Source organism: Pagrus major, chromosome 8, assembly GCF_040436345.1.
Source record: "Pagrus major chromosome 8, Pma_NU_1.0".
Taxonomy (NCBI): domain Eukaryota; kingdom Metazoa; phylum Chordata; class Actinopteri; order Spariformes; family Sparidae; genus Pagrus; species Pagrus major.
The window spans coordinates 24,552,135-24,577,658 of record NC_133222.1 but is presented as its reverse complement, the minus strand read 5'-3'; the positions used below and the strand labels follow the sequence as shown (position 1 = coordinate 24,577,658).

The 25,524-nt window shown below is 40.3% G+C and overlaps 2 protein-coding genes across 3 annotated transcripts in view; one reads left to right on the top strand and one right to left on the bottom strand.

Annotated features, from left to right (window-relative positions):
• The window catches only part of ppp6r3 (protein phosphatase 6, regulatory subunit 3), a 71,894-nt gene extending 62,202 nt beyond the window's left edge, over nt 1-9,692 (bottom strand). Inside the window, exons 1-3 of one of the 2 annotated variants that reach the window (XM_073472398.1) lie at nt 9,500-9,692; nt 6,211-6,353; nt 5,850-6,083 (exon numbers count right to left, since the gene is read on the bottom strand). In XM_073472398.1, coding sequence (XP_073328499.1) covers nt 5,850-6,076 — 227 coding nt within the window. In that variant the 5' untranslated portion in view covers nt 6,077-6,083; nt 6,211-6,353; nt 9,500-9,692. The remainder of the gene's footprint in view (nt 1-5,849; nt 6,084-6,210; nt 6,354-9,499) is intronic. The other variant, XM_073472399.1, reaches the window with a different exon arrangement.
• Nucleotides 9,693-11,656: 1,964 nt separating this feature from the next.
• The window catches only part of ric8a (RIC8 guanine nucleotide exchange factor A), a 38,058-nt gene continuing 24,190 nt past the window's right edge, over nt 11,657-25,524 (top strand). The window contains exons 1-2 of the mRNA XM_073472400.1: nt 11,657-11,765; nt 22,779-22,826. Of these exons, the coding sequence (XP_073328501.1) occupies nt 11,670-11,765; nt 22,779-22,826 (144 nt within the window). The 5' untranslated portion in view covers nt 11,657-11,669. The remainder of the gene's footprint in view (nt 11,766-22,778; nt 22,827-25,524) is intronic.

Genomic DNA, 25,524 nt, shown 5'->3' with positions numbered 1-25,524 from the left:
GGATTGGTTTTTCCAGCTGGACAATGCTCCATGCCACACAGCTAAGTCAATCAAGGTGTGGATGAAGGACCACCAGATCAAGACCCTGTCATGGCCAGCCCAATCTCCAGACCTGAACCCCATTGAAAACCTCTGGAATGTGATCAAGAGGAAGATGGATGGTCACAAGCCATCAAACAAAGCTGAGCTGCTTGAATTTTTGCGCCAGGAGTGGCATAAAGTCACCCAACAGCAATGTGAAGGACTGGTGGAGAGCATGCCAAGACGCATGAAAGCTGTGATTGACAATCAGGGTTATTCCACCAAATATTGATTTCTGAACTCTTCCCAAGTTAAAACATTAGTATTGTGTTGATTATAAATGAATATGAACTTGTTTTCTTTGTTTAATTTGAGGTCTGAAAACACTGCATCTTTTTTGTTATTTTGACCATTTGTCATTTTCTGCAAATAAATGCTCTAAATGACAATATTTTTATTTGGAATTTTGGAGAAATGTTGTCAGTAGTTGATAGAATAAAACAAAACTGTTCATTTTACTCAAACACATACCTTTAAATAGTAACATCAGAGAAACTGATAATTTTGCAGTGGTCTCTTAATTTTTTCCAGAGCTGTATATCGTCCGGATAATGGAAAATTTTCATTATGGGTTATCAGCAGATAATGAAACTATAGTGATAAATAGAACCGATAATACAAAGCCAAACTGCTTTGGTCGACTTAACAAGTGCAGTATTTACACACAGTATGTGGCAGTATGCACCTTTAAAGTTGGTTTGCCACCTGCCAATAAACACTCAGAAGAAGAACAACAACAATGCTGTTGTCGCACCAGCATGAGTCTTGTGCATCCCCCTTGTTTGTAGCACGTTGGAATGCATTTCCCACTTGTTATCAATAAAATGGGCAGGGATTGTCACATAGGACTCCGTGGCCAATGAAGACGATCCATCGCAGGTGAGCACAATTTTCTCTGCAGACTGGAGTGCATCCTCCATCTTTCCTCTCGTCTCTTCATAAAGAGCTGGAATAGCTTTTTCAGTGGAATATTTTCATACCTTGCTTCCAGTGTGTGTAGAATTTGGCAAAAACCTTCACTTTTCGACTACACTGTACAGGCGGACGTCGATGCTAACAAACCCAGCGAACGACTTAGCTATACTGGCAGCCCTTGTGGACGAGAAAGCAAGCTTTGCTTTCCACATTGCATTCACCACTGCAGTTTAACTAACAAGCTAGCATTCGCTGCTTTCTTATCAAGGTCAGGGTGGTGGCATTACAATTGGCTTTGCATGCTCGTGCTGTTCTCCACGTGCTTTACTTTTACCAGACAGTTCTTGCATATTGCATAGTCTATCAATATTGTTTGTCCTATTAATTATGGCTGTGGCATTTCTTAATAAAACTTTCTTCACGTTCAAATTTCCCATATTCATGTGATAAGCGCCACCGCAAGAAGCCATGACGTAGCAACGCTTAGGAGTCAAACATGCACATAAATCTCTAGATGGTCATCTACCGCAGGTAATACACTGACTAGGGATGAGTACCTCATAGAACCCCACATCAAAAGACCCCAACTGTCACTTTAATGACAGCAGTTGTGCTGTGAGATCAGCTATAGCAACAATTAAAATAAGTGATAGGAGAGAAAGCTAGGAGCAACAAAAGATTGTAACCTTAAAGTATAGCCACAGAGCAGCTGTTACATATAAAAGGAGCAGCAAATGCTTATTGTATACTTGTAGAACAAGCAAAATGTCAGTAAAACACCTCTAAATTATATTTAAAATGTGGCTGCTAAAGAACAGGCATTCCATTTCTGAAACTATTCCTCTCCACCAGCCTTTCTCAAAGAATGGTCCGTGGAGCCCTGCTGGTCTGAAAGTAGATTTGGTCAAATTTATGTTATAAATTAGCCAAAGAGGAATTCCATGCCAACTCACTCTTTTCTCAAAAAAATTCAGAACAGGATGACATCACCGATATGCAACAAACCAAGCCCCAACAAGCTGTAACTTGCAAAATTATTAGAATCCAATGAAAACAGGCTCAATAGGTATCACACAGATAGAAAAGCTCGAAGTCAACACAGTACAAATATCTGCAGATGCAGATGAAATAAAACCAGTGATTGGGATATTACAGCCAGTGAAGTGTGAAAATTGGCTAATTTAAAAAAATCTAATGTAATCTAAAAAAAAAACTAAATGATGAAGGAGTAATATAACATCTTTGAGTTTTTTTTATACACAATGAGTATCAACGCTTTCACATATGAATTTTTCAAGGATATAAAAATAATCTACAAAGCATACAGGGTGTTTTTCAGGTCCGAAGCTATTTTTAGCAAGATTTGTGGCACTCAGTTTTTTATGCAGGACTTCTAGATGTGACAGAACTACATTAATACTACACAGAACCCAAATCTGGTTGAAAGAAAATTAAAACTAGTGGAGATATGAATTTCTGAAAATGACAGATTCTTCATTCTGGTAAAAAAAAAAAAAAAAAAAAAAATGTAATGACTTCCTGTTATTGATTTGATTACTGTAACCATTCAGCAACAACTATTTAAATGAAAACATGTTGCCAAGTTTCCTTATGGTCTCTTGGACGTTCAGGACAAATTTAAACCCAAACCAGCGAAAAATAAGCGAATAAGCGAAAGTTTCAACATGAATGTTTTTCAAGAAAAAACAATGACAAAAACTTAAAGTGTTCCCCAAAAGTCTGTGACTTTGAGCGACTCCAAAGCCTCAGAGTGAGTAAGATAGATGTGTTGTTTACATTAAATCAACTTTCATTCAACAACATTATCATCTGAATTGGTTGTTTTGCTGTGTTGTCAGCCTTCAGTAATGTAGCCTAACGTTTTGTGACACTGCCTGCGTAACATATGTAATAAGAAAATAATCAGCTTTGGACCGCAGAACTGTGAGAATAAAAACATCTCCAGCTTCTCCAGCCAAATATTGGTTAACTGATGTCTCAGAAAAGCAGCATCATTTTTACCATTAAGATGGCAACAGAGAAGGCTAATAAGGCTGTAATTTGTAATATACTGTTGAAGCAGTCCGATTGTTTTTGTGGATGTTGAGAAGTTAGGTGGTTAATGAGTCGTTGTATTGGTTAAGTGGTCCTTAGTCTGAGAAAGTTTAACAACACTGCTCTACACTAAAACCACAATGGAGCCATGACAGAGCCAGAAAACAGCACAGCTGGATGCTGTATTCATTTGGCAGAAGGAAATTTTCCAAGGACCCTGGAATCATTGATGGAACCAGGAATTTTATCAGCATTTGACAAGAGGAATTGGGGTCTAAATTTTGTTCTCCTGCTGTAGTTCCTTAGATCCCCTAAAATGTCTCTGCTCTGAGAGTAATAATTTCCAGGTCCAGGAACTATCTTGGTAGAGTCTGCAGGGTTGAACACAATCACATGCACTGGGTGCCACTGGTATCAATATTAAGACAAGGAGTGGGCCGTGATATCAATTTGAGGTTTAAAAGTTAAACTTAGTTTAGCTTCCCTGCAAAAGAGAGAATGCGAGTGAAACAGAGCAAGCAAGAGCAGACAGGATAAAAAGAGGAGATAGCGATCAAAGATAACAAAGCAAGTGAACAAATAATGTAAGTTAATTTGCTATCCGTTCCATTGTGGTTATGTTGAACACCATAACACTCAACACACAGTCCATTTTGAAGAAATTGTTCTGAAGATTTCAATCCTTTTTTACCTCTGCATGTCTCTTTTGCATCTATTCATAGTTCTTTTGACACATTTTTGCCTTTTTGCCAACACAACAGATTCCCCCGCCAATTTGACTCCCCAGACCCCCATCTGACTGAGACACTTAACGGAAGTTGATTGAAGAAAGGGAAGTTTACAGTGGGATGGCGGACAGCAATGTTAAGAAAGTTGCATTAAGAGATGTCCCAGCCACAATAAATAGGACAAACAAAATCGATGGACTACACGATATGCAAGAACTGTCTGGTAAAAGTAAAGTATATGGAGAACACCACAAACATGCAAAGCCAATTGTAACGCCACCACTCTAATCTCCTCGTTGAGAAAGCGATTAATGCTAACGTTGTAAGTCAACCTGCAGCGGTGAAAGCAATGTTTAAAGCAAAGCCTTCTTTCTCGTCAAGTCATCACTGCGTTTAGTTGCAATGACGTCCGCCCATACAGTGTAGTCGAAAATGAAGGTTTTTGCCAAATGCTACAAACACTGGAACCAAGATATGAAATACCGAGCAGAAAATATTCCACTGAAAAAGCTATTCCAGTTCTTTATGAAGAGATGAGAGGAAAGGTGGAGGATGCACTCCAGTCTGCAGAGAAAATTGTGCTCACCTGCGATGGATGGACTTCACCGGCCACGGAGTCCTATGTGACAATCACTGCCCATTTTATTGATAACAAGTGGGAAATGCATTCCAACGTGCTACAAACAAGGGGGATGCACAAGACTCATACCGGTGCAAATCACCGCTCAGAGAAGTGCACTCCCCTCCGAGCATGCTGATCAGTTGCTGTTCCTGAAGAAGGACATGCATATTTGAGGATGAATTGAAATGTGCTCAGGTTTAAATAATACAAGTTACTTCAAAGCACTGAAATGTTGTCTTATGTAAAGCAAGCCTGTAAACTCTGTAATGTTCCAGGTTTATATAAAACAAGTTGATACACATTTAAATGTGTCCAGATATACACGAAACAGGTTTGTCATGCTTTAAAAAGTTATTGCATAAAATGTGTACAGGTTTACTTACACAAGTTGGTTATGCTTGCAAAGCACTAAAATTTGTTTTTTTTTTATATGTGCCTTTTATAAAAGAAATTGTTTTTTTTGTTTTGAAAATTGTTTTCATGGTTGTCCTATAGTTCTGTAAATTTAATTTACAGACTGAAAAACTGTTTTCTATTAGTTTGGACATTTGCCAGTTTATGTGATGGCACATGTGAACATTGGCAAGTTACAGTTAGTGTGTTTGTAAGAGAGGCACTATGCTATGACTTTATGCACTTTTTATTCAGTGTTTCATCTCAGTTTTGGCCATTTTGTAATCTTCAGTTAGACAGATATCGTGATGTATCGTTATATGATTGTCTTGCAATATAACGATTATTGCAGAATCGCTGTATCCTGATATGATTGGTATCGTTTGCCATCTATCGTCAGGTAACCTGTGATTCCCACCCCTAATGGTTATTAAGAGTGTGTTAATCTGCATTTTTGCCAACAGGTAACCTAATATTAGGTTCAGTGATCAGTTTAAAGATTGACAACATCATAAATGGTGTTTTTCACGCAGAAAAGCTTCACTAATTTTTGACTAAAGGGAATTTAAAGTAAAAATTAATTAATTAATTAAAAAAAGGGTTTATGGCAACTAAGACCTCACAAATTGAACTAAAAGACTATTCAATCACTTTTTAATGACTTGCAGCCATCTTGTACTTAGTTCTTCTGACTATTTAGGCAAAAATGGCAAAAGACAACAGGGACCTCTGTAGTGTAGGGATGACCAGCATTTCCCTGCTGACACTTTTAAATATTCTGCAATTGCCAAAATTCTTTCATTGGGCACTGCAGGGGCCCATGAGAAGTTCAAAAAAGTTGAAAAGTTTTATAGTGCATAATTCAATTTCAAGACATACTGTCCACTAGACAGATGCTCCCAGTTTTGCACTTATGGCTAAATTAATGGCTGCATTACAGAGCAGAAAGAGACAGTAAGAGTTAGTGGTGTGTCTACATGCATTTGCCAAATAAAAGGAGAAAAGCCACGTCCTTCAGGTTGATCTCCTTTATCCTTTGCACAATCTTTTCTTACTTGTATTTAACCTTCTCCTCAACATCAGAACTTGGTTCCTGTGTGATGAACGTGACTAGGTCCTCCATGCACTGTGGTCTCAGTAGAAAGTCAACCAGTTTGTGGTTCTGGGCCTTGCACTCCTGCAGGACATCGTCCTCATCCATCACCTCCGTCAACGTCACATCCTCCTTCTCTAACAGCGTGTCAATGTGGGATGTGGTGTGGAGGTCAAATTTCCAAAACATGTTGGCTCTGTGTGTCACAACATGCTTCATTAAATCAATCAATACAAGATAAATATTCTGTCACAAGTTTTTAGTATATATTAGATGACTATGATGAATTGTAGGATTGTTTAACATGTCTTTCTTATGCCTACCTGTGTGTATGTTGGGGTCCAGACGGCAGAGCTCAGGTTATAAAGAGGTGTGTTCTAGTCTTTGGGAGTTGTGGCCCATTCCAGGCTACAGCGGTGATGGACACTGATAAACAGCACACATACAGCAGTTCAACAGCACACGCCTGTGAGGAGGAGCCACAAACAGATGGAGACAGGGGGATGGATATCATTAAGATTTTAATGGTACAGTTACTATTACAAATACATCTCCATTCAAACAGGGCTACCCGCTTGTAGATGTGTCTTTAACTGATGACACACTTGTCTTGATTTGATATCGTTAAATAGCAGCAGGCTGGTCTAGGCTGTGACTAGAGGTCACAAGAGCCGCTGTTAAATGTTGGATACATATTTTATTCCCTATACATCTTTCACTTCTATGACACAGCATTGCAGGTACAATAAGTTGTTCAGGCATTAGAGGTGAGCTGTTTACAGAGTTTCAGCAAGAGCCTGTTGTCTCCAGCTCATCTAACATCGCACTGTGGCTGATTATGCATGTACTCTTCCTCCCTGCAATATTACTGAAATGCAGGCACAAACAAAATTACTTCAAACCCGAGAGCTGTTATGTTGTTTTACTGTTAGTTTTGTAGGTTTGGCTGTTGAACTTGGCATCACTTAACCTAATTTCCCCTAGGGGATGGATGGATGGACGGATCGATCGATGGATGGATGGATGGATCGATCAATCAATCAATCAATCACCATGAAGCAGCAAATGTTTGACATTTTTGCCTGAAAAATTATTTAACGGATTACATTAAGGCTTGTCCAAATGATCAGGTACGAATTGTTATCAGCCGAAAAACATGGCAAAAACTTTGATCGGTGTTCTCTATACAACCCGATCAGGAGAGCCAATGAGATAAACACAGGAGACAGTTTCTCTATGCACTGTTATAATGTCACAGCCACACACATCACAAGACTCTGCTGCTCAAAGGCAACTAATTTTCCTCCTGCCAATATCAATACAGATGATTTTCAGTGCCCTCTTGGTTTAACCAGCACAACATTTTAGCCAGGTCCTGCCAGCAAGAAGTTTGTGACTGAGGGGATAGATGGCCCGGTACCACAGAACAATTCTCTTAACATTAGGTTTCGCGATGAGTGGCCAGCCAGTGATTATAACTACCACCAACACAGCGCTGTGGAGAGAGATAAATACGGCAACAGCAGGAAAAGACACGCTCCGTTGGAGTAAGAAGTAGTCCGTTCAATTTATCATTTGGGATTGTCTGTTTGTGATAAGCATATTTTCTGTCGTCCTGCGTGGGAGGTAGGAGAGACGCAGTTTGTTTCGTGCCTTAAAGCATGAGAGCTTACAGCTGACTGAGCTAACGGCTTACAGCTGACTGAGCTAACGGCTTACAGCGGAGGCACACAGCGGAACTGAGAGTTTCTGTTCAGAGGAACATGAAGTGTTAAACAGTGAACTGCTGTTTAACGTGACAACACAACAAGTTTACACTAAATAAATGTACTGAAGTAGACTACTTTAGCTGAGTACAGTTGACTATGAGTTTGGAGTTAGACACTTTACATCAGTGTACATTTTATCAACCTTCTGTCAGAAATTAATATAACCAGGTCCAAATAGTGACCAGGTGGTGGAGTACTGGCTTCAGGGCAAAAATACATCACTACAAAGACAACTGAGACTCAGAGACAGAATTAATCCGAAGTTCTGTATTAATGAATTCTGTGTCCCATATATATATATATATATATATATATATATATATATATATATATATATACATATATATATATATACATATATACATATATATACATATACATACATATACATATATATATACATATATACACACACACATATATACATATATATACATATATACACACACATATATACATATATACATATATATATATATATACACATATACATATATATATATACACGCATATATATACACACATATATATATATACACACATATACACATAAATGCCACAAAACTAAACCATGCCTTAGATTACATGATATTAAAATAGTTGGCAACTAATTCTCAGTCCATCGAGTGGTTAAGAACAAGATTTTCTTTGGTTGAGTACAGCTCTAGATTCTAGCCCCGGTGATCTAAAAACTACTGTGAAGGTTAAATAGTAGCTGGCTAGTCCATCCATGATGTGTTTTGTTTGTTTCTTTTAACTCAGCAACAGCTGTCCAGCACTGACAAAACACTGAAACTATAGAATTCATATAAGAATCATACTAAATCAAACCAGCAGAACCTCAGGGACATGAACTTTTTCGGCTTTGCAGTGTCTGACTTTATGTCCCAGCACACCAGCCACTGCCACGAGACCCGCACATATATGGTCTAGATACTAACTAGCAACTGTTTAAATGAATTCCATTGTTAATTACGTACCCAACCTACGTATTTTGCGCATTCCAAAGTATTAATACAAAAGCGTTTTCTTTAACGTAACTTAAATCAACAGAGCAGCTTTGGCTTATACACACAGAATTCTACGGTTCGTTGCAGGTACTAATTTCGAACCAGCCCTGTTGAAGACACATCTTTATCTCAGATTAGAGTCAAACGACATGATCATTAACTAGCGACAATAATGTCCGACAATCCACGAATCGCTACCAAAGTCAACGTTTCTGAAAAAACACGATGGCGTTATAATAACGTTATACAGTTGGTTAAACCGAACAACGTCAGGAAAGGCATTGGCGTTAATTTCAGCTAAAAATGGGTTGGACAGACAGACAACCAAGATCTGAAAATCCACTGCATTATCTGATTTGTATAGGGTAACATTGACTTGCGTTCCTTACTAGATTTGCAGCAACGTCAGACCATTTACACATCAGGGCCCAAAACAGTCTACCACTAACGCAACAGAAACATACCGGTTCAGGGAACCTGGCTAACGTCACTAGCTAACGTCGGCTATTGTTAGCTAACTTGGCTACCTAAAAACAGGATCAAATTGCCTAAGCTAGCGTTGAGGAACCGGCATACGTGAGCTGATATCAGTGGGCTGAGAAGTTGGCCACCTAAATATCGCTATGGCTTCGCGGTCCCTAGTTACACTAATATGACATGTTAATATTACCCATGTTCTAGCTAGCTAGAGGTACACCAAGAGCGTCTGACAGCATAGTGGTAAGATGGCCAAGTAAGCTTCTTGCTAGCCAGCTAACGTTAGCCTGCTATCTGAAGACTGCTGGCTAATCGTCTCTTCAGCACCAAGTGCATGGGCTGACAAGTGTACCTACCGATAGACAACGGTAAACGGCGAGTCTCCAGCATGTAGCTTATCTTGCCATTAGTCCCAGGCCTTAATAAAACGAACAGATAGGTGATAGGAAATTCCAGTAAGGAAAATAAAGCGTTTAAAACTGATTCTGACAGGCGCGAAAAGGGAGATCATCGGAGGGCACTTTTCAAGATGGCGGTTCCGTCAACTTCAGCGACCCCTTCCCCCACTACAGCTACAGCGTTTGTCACTCAAACTGTCACAGTAAAACTATTGGTTGTTATGCCATCGCTCAAACCAGGCCTCGAGGTTTTATTGGCTACGGCGAATGCCACTACACAGCGTCATTTAATCGAAGTAAAAATATTCTGTGGCCCGGACTAACGGAGTTTATACTGTTGTATTAACTGTGTATATTTAGTAAAAGTCATGTGGTAATGGAATAATATTATTAAATGTATTTAATTTTATTTCAATTCCTAGAAAATTATATTTTGGTGAGAATTCTTTGATTCAAACATTAACCCCGCTCGACAGTTTCCTGTGCCTTCTAAATCGAACATGCTCGCAACGTACGAACACGCCCTTTGCTCGCCAAGAAACGCCCAGTTTACTGAAGGGGCCTGATTATGATAGCAGAAATACTGTATTTTGAGATCACTTTCACTTTAGTGTAGAAAGGTGAAACCAAGCCAACACTCAAGCCGATACTAAATTGCTTGTCATTATAGTAACTCAAAATTATAATTTAGATGGATTACTGAAAAAGCTTACTGCTGTAAAATTGTAAAATGCAGACATGTTTTTTAGATGATTGCCATTGCATCATGGTTTATTATTAATCGCAGATTATTTATTTCACTATTGTCTACAACTTTTCTAACTGTCATATCACATTTATGAGCATCACCTGGAGAGCCTGTTTTTACTTGTCTATAGCCGGTTCTTAAGCATATACATTACCACCACCACACAACCTGTTTATACAGTATATTAATTTAATTCCAACTGTCTACCTCAGTATACAATGTATTTTATTCTTTAATCTTTATATATATGATACTGAGTTTATTTATATGTTTTAACTTCTGCAAAATTAATGTTTTTGTTAGTTTTCTTCTCACTTTCCCTTTGACTTGTGGGATTTTCTTTTGTACATATGAGAACAATGAGAACAAGGATTTAACTGCCAAGCCAAGGACTGCTTCACTGTAATTTCAACTGTAGCATTATTTATTACACTGTAGCTATATATAGATATATTTCCAGTAGAATGTACATTTCTTATATTTTTATTCTATTTTTATTTTTCTGGCTTATATATAGTTTTTATTTTTCTGCATATTTTCTAAGAATTTTGAATGGGAGCAGCTGTAACGCAAGCAATTTCCCCTCAGGGATTAATATAGTATATCTGATTCTGATTCTGATAATTAAAAAAAAAAGTAGGTTGCATAAATAGACAATGACATGGAGACAGAAGAGATGAAGGAGCAAGAACAAGACGGAATTGTTTATTACTGTTTATTCTTGCCACACGGACGTTTCGGGCAGGACGCCCTTCTTCAGTGTGTATTCTGTCAAAATCACAGTGAAACTACACAGGTGTGCTGATTATAGGTTATCCAAAACTGCACAACAGATTTACCCCAATAGGAGGAGCTGTATCCTTTTGAAGGAGAGCAAAGGACCACGCAGGGTCTCATGGTGATTCTCCGTCTTTTTCTTCTTGTTCTTGTTCTTGTTGTTGTTGTTGTTGTTGTTGTTGTTGTTGTTGTTGTTGTTGTTGTTGTTCTTCTTCTTCTTCTTCTTATTATTATTATTATTATTATTATTATTAATATTAATATATTGCCGTTGTTGTGATTGCTATCATTTTGTTATTGTTATTAAACAAAAGATAGTAAATTCGAGATTACCATCTGAAATTTAAGATTAACTGCACTTCCGAACAATATGCAAATATTTTAACCAGAGACTTTGTTTTGTCCGTCCTTCCCTGGAGCACCTGAACGCAGCACCTGGTTTGCATAAATCCTCTCCGTTAATCGCTTCTCGCCGGCTGGTGGGGATTCAGACATCATGCCGTCATTGGTGGGTGGTGACAGCCATAGAGTTTATATACGGTCTAAGTGGCAAACAGAGAGCTGCTCTGACGGTGAATTCAGGAGGAAGCTGCAGCTAGCTCAATGACGATGAAAATGGATGTAAATGCCATCATAGAGAAAATGGAGACGGGAGAGCAAGACACTGTTTTGACGGCTCTTCTGAGCTTCAACAAGGAGGTAAACATTAGCACAGCAGCATAAGACGTACTCTCTGGATAGAAATACTAAGTTTATTATACACACATGTTCTGGTTAAATTGCCTGTTTTGCTGACGTAGAATAGCTTCTGTCCCAGCTTTAGGTCAGTTACAGACACCTTTTCAGGATGATGATGATGATGATGGTGCTTGCATTGTCCTTTTAAGGGGAAACCATGGCTGGTTAATGTAGTGTAGTTAGTGTAGATTATCCAATTCACAAGATTATTATTAATATAGCTAGAAAGCACAATGTCGTCATTGCATTACCTTTGATAAACAGCATTTGTTGGCATAACAAATACCGTGACAGTCATATGTGACACAGTGTGTCCATAGGTTTTCCCTGGATTATTTATACAGTACTGAGGATTTTAAACTGCATTTTTTGGCCACTTGGGGGCAGCATAACATAGATGTTCTAAATTCAACATTGGCATATTATTACATTATATTGTTAAAATGGCAATCATGTTAGCAAACAGATTTACAGCGCTGATTTATGATAAGAGCTAGATAGTGATTCCAAAGATGGTGCCTATTCAGTCCAATGAGAATTTCTCACCTGACACATACACCAAAAAATTAAAAGAAATGAAAAAAGAGTCATAATTGACCTCTCTTTTATAATGGTGCTGTATAGGGAAAATGTCTTTTGAGCTGCAGGGGAATTTTATGCTGCAATACTGCAAGTAGCCCCTGGGTAAAGTTGAACCAAGGCTGAGCGGCACCACGTTATTCAGGTTTATAATACAGTTAAAATGTTCTACATTGACTAAAGTCAGTGATAAGTGATATATTTCAGGACAGGACGCAAACATCTTTGAGTAGTGTGTGTCTGCAGAATGGAGACTTCGAATGGGGGCAGTAACTGTCAATCATTTTTTAACTTGGCCAATCAGAGGCTTACAATCCTCTGTCAATTAAAGACTAATTTCACCAATAGTCTGCCTGTGCCAGATGTCAATCATCTTTTAATTAGGTAAATCACTTCACTTCACAGTATCATAAGGGCGGAGCTCTACAAACAACCAGCAGCAATGGCAGAGCTGGGCTGAATGTCGCAGGAATTTTCACTGTAGGACTGTCATATTTCAATTTATTAAGATTTAATATTTTCTCAGAAAGAGTCATAATGACCTTGTTTGAAGGTTGAGCTGTCCTGTAACCATTTAGATGTGGTCAGTTCACTTGGATAACGCCTATGATGAGCAATGTTCCAGTGATGTTGGAGCCCCCACTGCAGCTAGTTGTTCAGGTTTACAGGGACCTTTGCTTTGTGTGTGTGTGTGTGCTACCTTTAAACGTTTGGGTATTCAGCAGTTGGAATATAAGACTTTGGTGAAGCGCCACAAAATAAAACACTGGGTAGGTGCATCCATCAAAGTTTAAATGATAACGTCACCCAAAAATGAAAATTCAGTCATTATCTACTCACCCTCGTGCAGATGGAAAGACGAGTGAAGTTTTGTAGTCCACAAAACATTTCCAGAGCTACTCCTAAAAGGGCTTGTTTGACACAGCCATTAGACTCAGCCACAAACACTACAATGGGAAAGTCTAAGGAGCTCAGCATTGATCTGAAAGAGCACATTATTGATTTGAACAAGCCAGGAAAGTCACTTTGAGCCATTTCAAAGCAGTTACAGGTCTGGAGGAAAACTGTGGTCAGATGAAACAAAAACTGAGTTGTTTGGCCACAATGAGCAGCAATATGTTTGGAGGAGTAAAGGTGAGACCTTTAACCCCAAGAACACCAAACCTTCTGTCAAGCATGGTGCTGGTAGTATTATGCTGTGGGGCTGTTTTGCTGCCAGTGGATCTGCTGCTCTACAGAAAGTAAATGGAATAATGAAGAAGGAGGATTATCTCCAAATTCTTCAGGAAAACCTAAAATCATCAGCAGAAGATTGACTCTTGGGTGCAGCTGGGTGTTTCAATAGGACAATGATCCCAAACACACATCAAAAGTGTTAAAGGAGTGGCTAAATCAGGCTAGAATTGAGCTTTTGGAGTGGCCTTCACAAAGTCCTGACTTGAACCCCATCAGAACATGTGGACTGTGCTGAAGAAACAAGTCTGTGCCAGGAAGCCAACAAATTTAGTTGAAGACTAAAAACTGAATTTTCAGAAGACTTATAATAAATTCATTATTGAACCAAACTTCATGAATGTTTTTGTGACAAATTAGTTTGTGTTCCTCTCACTACATCTCAGAAAAATGAGAGATGTAGAAATCACTGGAAATGAAGACTACTGTGATGTACATGTTCTTTACAAGTGGATGGAAACTTTTGACTACGATTGTATGTACAGTCAATTTATTAGTCATTTTACAACACCAGGGTTGTAAAACAAAACTGAGTTTAAGTCCCTTTATTCTACATAAGAAAAAAAAGAAAACAGATAACCATGTTAAGAGAGTGGAGTGTTGGTGATGAATTGAGGAGTCTCAGCCTGAGGAAAAGAAGCTGCTCTGTAGTCTGGTGGTATGGCAGCAGATACTTCTGTATCTTTTTGTGACTTTTTTAATTGTGACGTATGACCAATCAGATAGTGTTGTGGACACATTTTTAAATATGTTTATTTTATCAGCAAGCTGACAGAAAAAATCACTGATACCAATAATCGAAAAAATGCTGAATAATGATAATCAGCAACTGATAATCGGCCTACACCTACTGTGTGTGGTGTACTGCTGTAAAGCGCTGCTCACTGAGATGCTAAAGCTTGCTCACCGAAGTTACGTAGTTCAGAAACAAGTGATGGGGGCTGAGTGGCTGAGACAGAGACACCATTCAGCCATCACACATCACTGTCACATTAAAATGATTTTGTAACTTTTATTTTAAGGTAAAACATAATGTTTCTTTAATCTAAAAACAGGGAAAGAAGGGAATGGTACTTTTTCATTTCTGAGGAATGGCTGCAAGTCAAACACCTCTATAAACAAGGTAGGGCAAACCTGTGAGGCAACAATTAGGCACTTAGAAACTGTTTGTGAAGCATGCTGCGCCACTTGCTGCTTGTTAGCTTATGCTTTGACAGCAAGCAAGCAACTGTAAACTGTATAGATGGGCATGTCAACAATTTCATCCCCACCTCTTTTCTTGACCTGGAGACATTATAGTAAGAAAATCATCCAGAAACAATTAAAGGAAAGGAGACAAATATATATGGCTCTGGCCACGAGTGTCTCAACATCTAACACGCCAATCTATAATGTATAATAATGTATTCATTTGGGTCCCACCCTATATCTGCTGGGCAAACCTGTCTACAAAAAGTGCTTTTAGCATGCCTGGATTCAGTGGGCAGGGCCTGTGACTGCGATCTATGCCATGTTGAGCCACTGGATTCATGAAAATAGAATCCTTAATCTCAAAGTGGGTGTGCTTCATATGTTTAATCTGCCACTTGACCTTAACAACATGCTATATGCGAGCCAGGTGAGCGCTGCTTCATGGTTCTCTCAGCCACAGAGATTTGTGCTGTGTGGGAGCTGATCTTGCAGGCAATAGGATTAGATTATCTGATACACAAATAGAGTCTCCTACAGCCCGGTCAAATCCTACTGTACTATAGAGCTCTCAGAGATGAGGAGCTTAGTGTTACAGCAGACTAGGGTCTATAATCTGCATGGTCTCTATTATATACCTTTCTCGGTATGTACAGTTTTCCTCTGTTTTTAGCCTGCTCTGGTTTATTCAGCATTTACATTTTCTTTACAAGAACGTAACAACATAAATGTCTCAAAAATCATTAAACCTTATTAAACATCATCAATCAAGGCACACATAATATGCACAGTGAGTGAATTTACTTTTTTATACCACTGCCATTGAGAATTCTGGGTTCTGGCTGGTGTGGATTAATTTTTGGTAACCGGAAAGTAACTGGACACTTATGACGTACGTGTTTGTTTGTAGGTCTAAGTCAATGCAGCAATATTAAATTGTAGATAAAGAAAGCAACGGTGAGGCTTAGTTCAAGAGCTTGGTGCTCGGGTAATTTGTATTTGTGACTATCAACAGCAACTGAGAAAACAAAAAATACCTTCTCAGTGAGAACCAAGCAAATGTTTGTTTTTGTTTTTTTCAAAGATATTTGTGTGAATTTGGATGTCCAAATCAACATCAGAGTTACTTTTAAAACAAACTCAGCTGCAGTTAAAGCCTACTTCTGACGGACAGCTGCAGAGGAAATGAAGAGATATGGAGAGAGAGAGGTCCCAGGTAAGAGTGAAGGAGTGAGAGACACAGCAGGACACTCTATGTTTGTCTGTGACAGAGGGAGGGGGAGACAAAAGCAGTGTTTGTCTCAGAGAGAGAGTAAGCGCTACATAACATTATGTCTGCAGGAAACACAGTTTTGATTGTATTGTGTAGCAGAATGTAGTATTATCTTCTATTCTTGAGATTGAAAGCAGTCAGTTAATCACTCTTTTTTCCCTGGTTTCAAAACTTTTCAGGTTTTTAGAAAGTCCTTTTTAAAAAGCTTTGTGAACCCCTTCCTGTTGTTCCCTATCATTTTGTTGGCACCAGTAAAGGTGTGATAATACCCTAAAGTCTATGGGCTCTCGTCTTAAGCTCGGTGCAGTGGCACACCAATGCGGTTGTCATTTTCACGCCCAGCGGCCACGCTATGTAAATAGTAGGGGTGTCACGATTCTCCAAATCCTCGATTTGATTTTAAAGGAATAGTTCACTCTAAAACAAAATTCAGTCATTATCGACTCACCCACATGCTGATGATAAGTCCGGTGTAGTTTCTTATTCCTCAAAGTGCAGCTAGAGACCCACGGGGCTACCCTCCGGCAACAATAATCCATATAACGAGTGTAAGTGGTGCCCGAGACGAAAAGGTCCATAAAACCACACAAAAACTTTGTAATATTCCTCCATACTGCTCGTCCGCTGCAATCCAAGTGTCCTGAAGTGGCGACATCCAGGGTTTACTCAAAACGACGTCATTTAGTACAAGATCAACGAGACTCGCGATAGATACACACCGGTATTTACATCCAGCTGTGAGTGTCAAAGTTTCAAATCACTAGTGCAGGCAGATCCCTCTTGTGTTTGAAGCAGGATGTAAATACCGGTGTGTATCTATCGCGAGTCTCGTTCATCTTGTCTGGCGCGGCTTCCGTAGTGCAATCGGCTGTGAGGGAGACTCGCGTGAACGCGGAGCGTGCCTCCAGGCAGATATAGCATAGTGACTGTTTAGGCTAGAAAAATGTACTAAATGACGTCGTTTTGAGTAAACTCTGGATGTCGCCACTTCAGGACACTTGGATTGCAGTGGACGAGCAGTATGGAGGAATATTACAAAGTTTAGTGGAGTTTATGGACCTTTTCCTCTCGGGCACAATTGACGCCCGTTATATGGATTTTTGCTGCAGGAGGGTAGGGAGGTCTCCAGCTGCACTTTGAGGAATAAGAAACTACACCGGACTTCTCATCAGCATGACGGTGAGTCGATAATGACTGAATTTCATTCTAGAGTGAACTATTCCTTTAAGGTCACGTTTTGTTTCATTTCGATTCTTGATCTTTTTTTTTTTTTTTTCTTTTAGAGATGGCTGTTCTGTGTGTGTGGTTAACTTGTGATCTGGCCTCGGCGTACATGACGAGGTGCAATCGTGGCACAACTGAATGCATTTAACATTTATAAAGGAGAGAGGTTCTACTTGTTTAACATATATAAAAAAACATTCAGACACTGCTACAGGTGTAATCAGTCATCCAATCAACCATGTGTATGCATGTGTGAAGTTTGGCTATATGTTGGAAATTCTTAAAGTGAGAAGCTGAGGATTTGAATCACTCACCATGGGATCATGAGCTCTTTGCTCAGATGCAGGAGAAATTATATCCACCACGTGTATGCATGTGTGAAGTTTGTAACTACTTTGGAATTTTTTTTTAATGAGGGGATGCAGACTTGAACCCCTGACATTCTGATTATGAGCCATGTACTTAACCCATTTTGCCACTGAGCAGCAAAAGTAATTACAGGTGTTTTCAATCATCCAATCAAACCTGTATGCATAGGTGAAGTTTTTAGATACTGCATGTTGGACATTTTTCTTGAAATGGGGAGGTGGAGATTTAAACACATGGCCAATGCTTCATGAAACATTTATCCTCTTTCCCACAGTGCAGCGGGTGTGATCACAGGCTGCTGAGGGTCTGAAATAGGGCTGCTCCACTACTAATAGTAGTGCTGCACAGTTCCACCAAATACATTTATACTCAGTTTTTGTAAAAGCTGTAGTAGTAGTGGTATTGAAGGCTGTAGTAGCTGTAATAACAGCAGCCATAGCAGCAGTAGTTTAGGTGGTGGTGGTGGTGGTAGTAGTAGTATAAAGGCTGTAGTAGTAGTAGTGGTAGAAGTAGTAGTATAAAGGCTGTAGTAGTGGTAGTAGCAGTAGTATAAAGGCTGTAGTAGTAGTAGTAGTAGTAGCAGTAGTATAAAGGCTGTAGTAGTAGTAGTAGTGGTGGTAATAGCAGTAGTGGTAGTAGCAGTAGTATAAAGGCTGTAGTAGTAGTAGTGGTAGTAGCAGCAGTCATACTAACGATTGTAGTAGTAGCCTGAGGCAGGTTTTGAGCCGCCAACCTTGAGATCATGTGCCTCCCATTCAGTCTCTATGGCAAAACTTTGTTGAAAAAAGCGTATTATTTTAAAAAGTTGAATACAAGCACACCATTCCTGAAAATGATTGATTTTTGAATGGTTTCTGTAGCTGAAACCATGCAGGAGTTGACAAAAAATGTAAAGGAATCAGAATGACAAAGATTTAAGTAACTAGTAAAACACCAAACTTAACAGTGAACAAAGGACAAAACGGTGTGGGTTTTGGAGCAGGTAGATGTAAATGGAGCTGTGTTCTGCAACACAATGAAACCTGAATTGAGGGAGCTTAGACATTACAGTGCCTGCATCATTAAGAGCTGAGAGTATTGTGAGTAAAACTCAGTGTTTGACTACATTTTATCACGAAATTTTAAAAAAACAAAGAAAAAGGGATGCTATGCGGGATCGAGGTTAAGTCTGAACAAGTGAGTCTTGAGTCTTGGCAAGTGACTTTGCTGTCCTGACATTGGTCGGGAGTTCGTTCCATCACTGAGGCGCCAGAACAGAGTCGTGACTTCGCTGAGCAACCTTTGTTTGCTCTCAGTGATGGCGGTACCAGCCGGCCAGCTGATGTAGTGGAGCAAAGTGCTTGCGCTGGGGCGTGTAGTCTGACCAGTGTCTGGAGGTTGATGGTTGCATTTCCGTTGACGGCATGGAAGGCTAGTACCATCATCTTGAATCAGATGCTGGCTGCAACAGGAAGCCAGTGGAGGTCACGGAGGAGGGGGGTCACATTGGAGAATTTGGGTAGACTGAAAATGAGGCGCACTGCAGCATTCTGGATGCAATGGTTTGGTCGCAGAGGCTGGGAGTCCAGCCAAGAGCAAGCTGCAGTAATACAGGCGGGAAATAAAAGATTAATGGCACGGAACTCAGCCTTCAAGTCTGGCGACGAGATGGCACTGAGAACAGCAAGAGCCAACTTGAACCGTGCCATCAGACTAGCAAAGCGTGCTCACAGTCGAAAAGTCCAAGACTTTTTCCATGATCCCGCTAACACCAGGGATATGTGGCAAGGCATACGGACTATCACCAACTACAGGATTGCCCCTCCTGCATGTGACGATGACGTGGACTTCCTAAATGAACTAAACAACTTCTTTGGGAGGTCTGAGGCACTGAACAACCCTCCTGCTGTGAAAACTGTTCCCCACCAGGATGAAAAGGCACTCTGCCTTGACATAGCTGAGGTGCAAAGGTCTCTGAGGAGTGTCAACACACGGAAGGCTCTGGGCCCTGACAACATACTTGGGCAGGTGCTCAGGGAATGTGCAGATCAGCTAGCTTGTGTCCTAACAGACATTTTTAACACCTCTCTGGATCAAGCCAAAGTCCCATTATGTTTCAAAACTGCCTCCATCATCCCAGTGCCAAAGAAACCTCAAATCACATCACTAAATGACTACAGGCCCATCGCACTCACTCCTATTATGATGAAGTGCTTTGAAAGACTAGTAAAGGAGCACATCACCTCCAGACTCCCTGCCACGTTTGACCCCTTCGTTTGCCTACCGGCCAAACCGCTCCACTGAGGATGCCATCTCCACCGTTCTTCACTTGAGCCTTGCACACCTGGAGGAGAAAAACACTAATGTTCAGATGCTGTTCCTGGACTTCAGTTCAGCGTTTAATACCATCATTCCACAGCATCTGGTAGACAAACTGGGACCCCTGGGCTTCAGCATCCCCCTGTGCAACTGGCTGCTGGACTTCCTCACTGAAAGACTAGTCAGTGCGGGTCGGTCAGAATACCTCCAGTGTCATCACCCTCAACACAGGCTCCCCTCAAGGCTGTGTCCTGAGCTCCCTGCTGTTCACTCTGATGACTCACGACTGTGTCCCAAGGGCTACCACCAATCACATTGTGAAGTTAGCGGACGACATAACAGTGGTGGGCCTCATCAGGGATGACCACGATCTGGCTTACAGGGAGGAGGTGGAGCAGCTGGTGGGATGGTGTAGAAAAAACAACTTGATCCTGAATGTGGACAAAACCAAAGAGATCATTGTCGACTTCAGGAAGAAGCAGCCCAGCCACGCTCCACTTCTCATCAACAACACGGCTGTGGAGGTGGTCAGCAGCACCAAGTTCCTGGGGGTGCACATCACAGACAACCTCACCTGGTCTGTGAACACTGCTGCACTGGTCAAGAAGGCACAGCAGCGTCTGCACTTCCTGCGAAGGATGAGGAGAGCCCTCCTGCCCCCACCCATCCTCACTACATTCTACAAGAGCACCATAGAGAGCATCCTGACCAGCTGCATCTCCATGTGGTGTGGAAGCTGCAAAGCCTCTGACTGGAAGAATGTGAGGAGAGTGGTGAGGACAGCGGAGAAGATCATTGGGACTTCTCTCCCCTCCATTCAGGACATTACTCCCAAGTGCTGCTGTCCCGAGCTGGGAATATTATCAGAGACTCCTCCCACCCTCACCATGGACTGTTTTCCGTGCTAGCCTCTGGAAAGAGGTTCTGTAGCATTCGGTGCAGGACCACAAGGCTCTATAACAGCTTTTTCCCCCCATTTCATCAGACTGCTGAACTCTAAGTGAAAATTGTCATCTATTCTTAACTCAACTATGTCACTATCAATAATTTGCACTTTTTAGTATGTTTCTGTTTTTGATATTTATTTTCTTATTTTGGTATTTTTTGATATACTTTTATTTTAATTCTATGCTGAGCCTCTGAAACGAAATTTCGTTCTGTGTTCATTTGTTGCTCACAGAATGACAATAAAATCTGTCTTAGTCTAAGATGACCAGCGCTTGGACCAGGAGTTGCGTTGCGTCTTTTGTGAGAAAAGACCGGATCCTGCGGATATTGTAGAGGGCAAATCTGCAGGATCGGGCCACAGCAGTGATGTTGGGGTGCAGAATAGTCTGTCGTCAAGGATTACGCCCAGGTTCCTCGCTGTCGATGAAGGCGATACTGTGACATCCTCGACAGTGACTGACAGGTCCATGCGAGGGCAGTCTTTCCCCGGGATGAATAGGAGTTCAGTTTTATGAAGGTTGAGCTTGAGGTGGTGTGCAGTTGTCCAAGTGGAGATGTCTGCCGGACATTCCGAGATGCGTGTTGCAACTTGGGTGTCGAAGGATAGGGGAAAAGAGAGGAACAGTTGGGTGTCGTCTGCATAACAGTGGTAAGAGAATCCATGTGATGTGATTGCAGAGCCTAGTGATCTAGTGTATAGTGAGAACAGAAGTGGTCCTAGTACTCAGCCTTGAGGGACACCAGTTTCCAGAAAGCAGGGTTTGGACAAGGAGCCATTCCACATGACCTGAAAGGTGCAATTTGTCAGGTATGATGTGAACCAGGTTAGAGCAGAGTCAGCGATGCCAAAAACGTGAACGTGACAGATGTCCTTGTAATAATAAATCTGATGTGTAAAGCATCTTTTTATACTCAAGTGATTGGCTTTTATCTGCCCAGAGAATTCATCAGTGTTTTTATTGTTGCTGTGTACATTCCCCCAGTTGCAAACTCAAAAATGCACTGCAGGAATTGTATGATGTCATCAGCAGCAACATGACTAAACAACCAGATGGAATTTTTGTAGTAGATGGTGAGAACATTACCTAAGCACCAACATTACCTAAGATCCATGTCCAGATCTCCACCAGAGGATGAAATATTCTGGACCATGTGTATACAAATATTCCTGACAGCTAGAAAGCCCTCCCACATCTTGGTGATTTGTTCAGTTATAATAGACTAAGCCATTAGCACTTCTGCTTGATTTTAAGATAATATTTGTTGGGATGCAAAGAATCAAATAGAGGAAACTGTTTATCGAATGAATAATTCAAAAGTATGTTGATGGTCTGGGCATATAAGTCATACATCTCTCTGTAATAAAACTGCTACAGAGCATCAGCTACTCCAGTCATCAGCTACATCTCACACACCCAACCAGTCCAGTTGAAATCCATTGGCAAACTGTCAGTTGTTTAGCAATGTCTGTGATACATGATAAACATGATTTAAAAAAAGTGCTGGGTAGAAAATGGGATGTAAATTTGATCAGTGTCAAAATCAGACATTGAGTACAGCCAGCCCCTCACTCTGATCACCTCTGTTAGAGGTTTTGTGGCACCACATCAACATCATGCTGCTTCCTTGTTATGTACTCCACAAAAATCACAGTAGCTTGTCAGGAAAATGTAAATATAGTTTGTTTTACATGATGTGTCCTCTTTTTTTGTTCACACCTTCAAGATTTACCAATGTTTCTCTTTTTTCCTACCTTTTCCCCCTCTTCCACTTCCTTACTGTCTTCTTGTCTCTTCTGTTTTTCTGTAATGCACTTTTTCACTCACGTCTTTCTTTGTGCTGTCTGTTTTTCCTACCTTCAGATGAACCAGTGTTTCACATTCAGCAAGGAAGAAGAGGAAGACAGAAAGGTATTCCCAACATATTACAAATATCTCTTTAGTTGAGATAATTTTCTCTCAAAGGTTCCTGAAGTATTTTCTGTTCTTGAGAAGGACTTCTTTGCCACAGAAAACTGGTGAGGGTCAAGGCTGGCTGGTATATTATCTTTGATGTGCTGGAAGGACACTGCAGACTTTTTAGATACATGGACATCAGCTGTTGTCTTCACGCAGAAGACAGTGATGTTTTTAGTACACAGCCAGGGGTGTTATCCAGTACAGCAGCTTTACTCAGACTAAACTCACATGTGATTGGGGTGCTCCTGCTCTTGGAGCATGTGATGTTCTGGATGGCCTTCCACATATCCTGTGTTGTTGGTGTTGAGGTCTCTCTCCAGTCTCTGCTGATGTCTCTGTTTTGCCTCCTTGAAACCAGTTTTTAGTCGTGCCCTGGCTTCAGTATGACACTATACATGAATGCAAACTATTATGGAACAAGCAACAGTGTTTTCACAAGTATTATTTCAATCCAGACTATCAACAAGTTGAAGTCTTAGGGGTAGAGAAACAACTTAAAAGATGAGGACTATGTTGTTGTTTTTGGCAAATGCATGCTGGAATAAATTTCCCACCTCTGAGAAAGAGCCATGCACAGCTGCTTTCCTGAGCTTTTAGGAAGCATTTCATCCAGTGCACAGGAGATAGTCCCAAACCAGCCTGACTGTATTGGATAAAATGGTGGTTGGGTCTTGAGGCAAAAGAGAAAGGTAAGTTCAGTTTGTTCAGTATCAATATGTGCACATACTGAAAATGCATCTACAGACTGCAGGAAGGTGTTATGCATCAGCTTAGCTGACGCATTTATCAGTGCCACTTTTAGTTGTCTGCATTAGGGCACTACATCTGCCAGAGATGTAAGTGATTTAAGAGTTTTTAGTTGTCCCTTGACTGGCAGGGTCAGACAAGGGACAACTTATTGTAAACCTCACCATTTCCTCTTCTTCTTTATACTGTTGCAATGTAGGGTACAGTGCATAGAATAATAACTGGTGTAATTAATAACTGAATTACATCACTTTCTCTTCTGGATAATAATAAAATACTCTTAACATAATGTAATGTGGAGTGAACATTATAATTAGTGGCAGTTGTCTGGTATTCCTTTTCTCATAGATTTGACAGCAAAGTTGCAATCAGTTTACTATTGAAAGAAGCCATTAAAATCTATTGAGCAATTTATGCTACAACCTGGTTAATTTGTTTGTAATGATCTAATAAGAGGAATAATAATAATAATAATAATAATAATAATAATAATAATAATAACTGAAGCTACAGTTATTAATATTATTATAGTTTTATTTTGAGTTGAATGCTACAAATAATCACCCTTGGGTGAAATCAATATGTAAGTGAATATGGTCATAAAGATAGGCAGATTTATAGAGCACTGAATTTAAAGCACTGAAATATTTTACTTTTAATAACTTTATTTTACTTTAAACGATTCATCTGAAATTATGTGGTCTGATTCCCCTCTTTTGAAATTTCAATAGTCAATTTCAGTGTGGGAATTTTCAAAAGCTTCCAGCGTATACAGTACTGTGCAAAAAAAAATGCTGTAAACTAAGAATGCTTTCAAAAATATAAATTGTTTATTTTTAGCAATTTACAAAATGCAAAGTGAGCAAACAAAAGAAAAATCTAAATCAAATCAATATTTATGTGTTACTACCCTTTGCCTTCAAACCAACATCAATTCTTATAGGTACACTTGCAGAAAGCCAGGGATTTTGTAGGATTATAGTCAGGTGTATGATCAACCAATTATTCCAAACAGGTGCTAATGATCATCAATTTCACATGTAGGTTGAAACACAGTCATTAACTGAAACAGAAACAGCTGTGTAGGAGGCTTAAAACTGAGTGAGGAACAGCCAAACTCTGTTACAATGTTGAGGTTGTGGAAGACAGTTTGATGTCACAGGTCATACACCATGGCAAGACTGAGCACAGCAACAAGACACAAGGTAGTTATACTGCACCAGCAAGGTCTCTCCCAGACAAAGATTTCAAAGCAGACTGGGGTTTCAAGATGTGTTGTTCAAGCTCTTTTGAAGAAGCACAAAGAAACAGGCAACATTGAGGATCGTAGACGCAGTGGCCGGCCAAGGAAACTTAGTGCAGCAGATGACAAACACATCAACCTTATTTCCCTTTGAAATCGGAAGATGTCCAGCAGTGCCATCAGCTCAGGACTGGCAGAAACCAGTGGGACCCAGGTGCACCCATCTACTGTCCGGAGAAGTCTGGCCAGAAGTGGTCTTCATGGAAGAGTTGCAGCCAAAAAGCCAGACCTCCGACATGGAAACAAGGCCAAGCTACTCAACTATGCACGAAAACATAGGAACTGGGGTGCAGAAAAATGGCAGCAGGTGTTCTGGACTGATGAGTCAAAATTTGAAATATTTGGCTGTAGTAGAAGGCAGTTTGTTCGCCGAAGGGCTGGAGAGCGGTACAATAATGAGTGTCTGCAGGCAACAGTGAAGCATGGTGGAGGTTCCTTGCAAGTTTGGGGCTGCATTTCTGCAAATGGAGTTGGAGATTTGGTCAGGTTTAATGGTGTCCTCAATGCTGAGAAATACAGGCAGATACTTATCCTCATGCAATACCATCAGGGAGGCATATGATTGACCCCAAATGTATTCTGCAGCAGGACAACGACCCC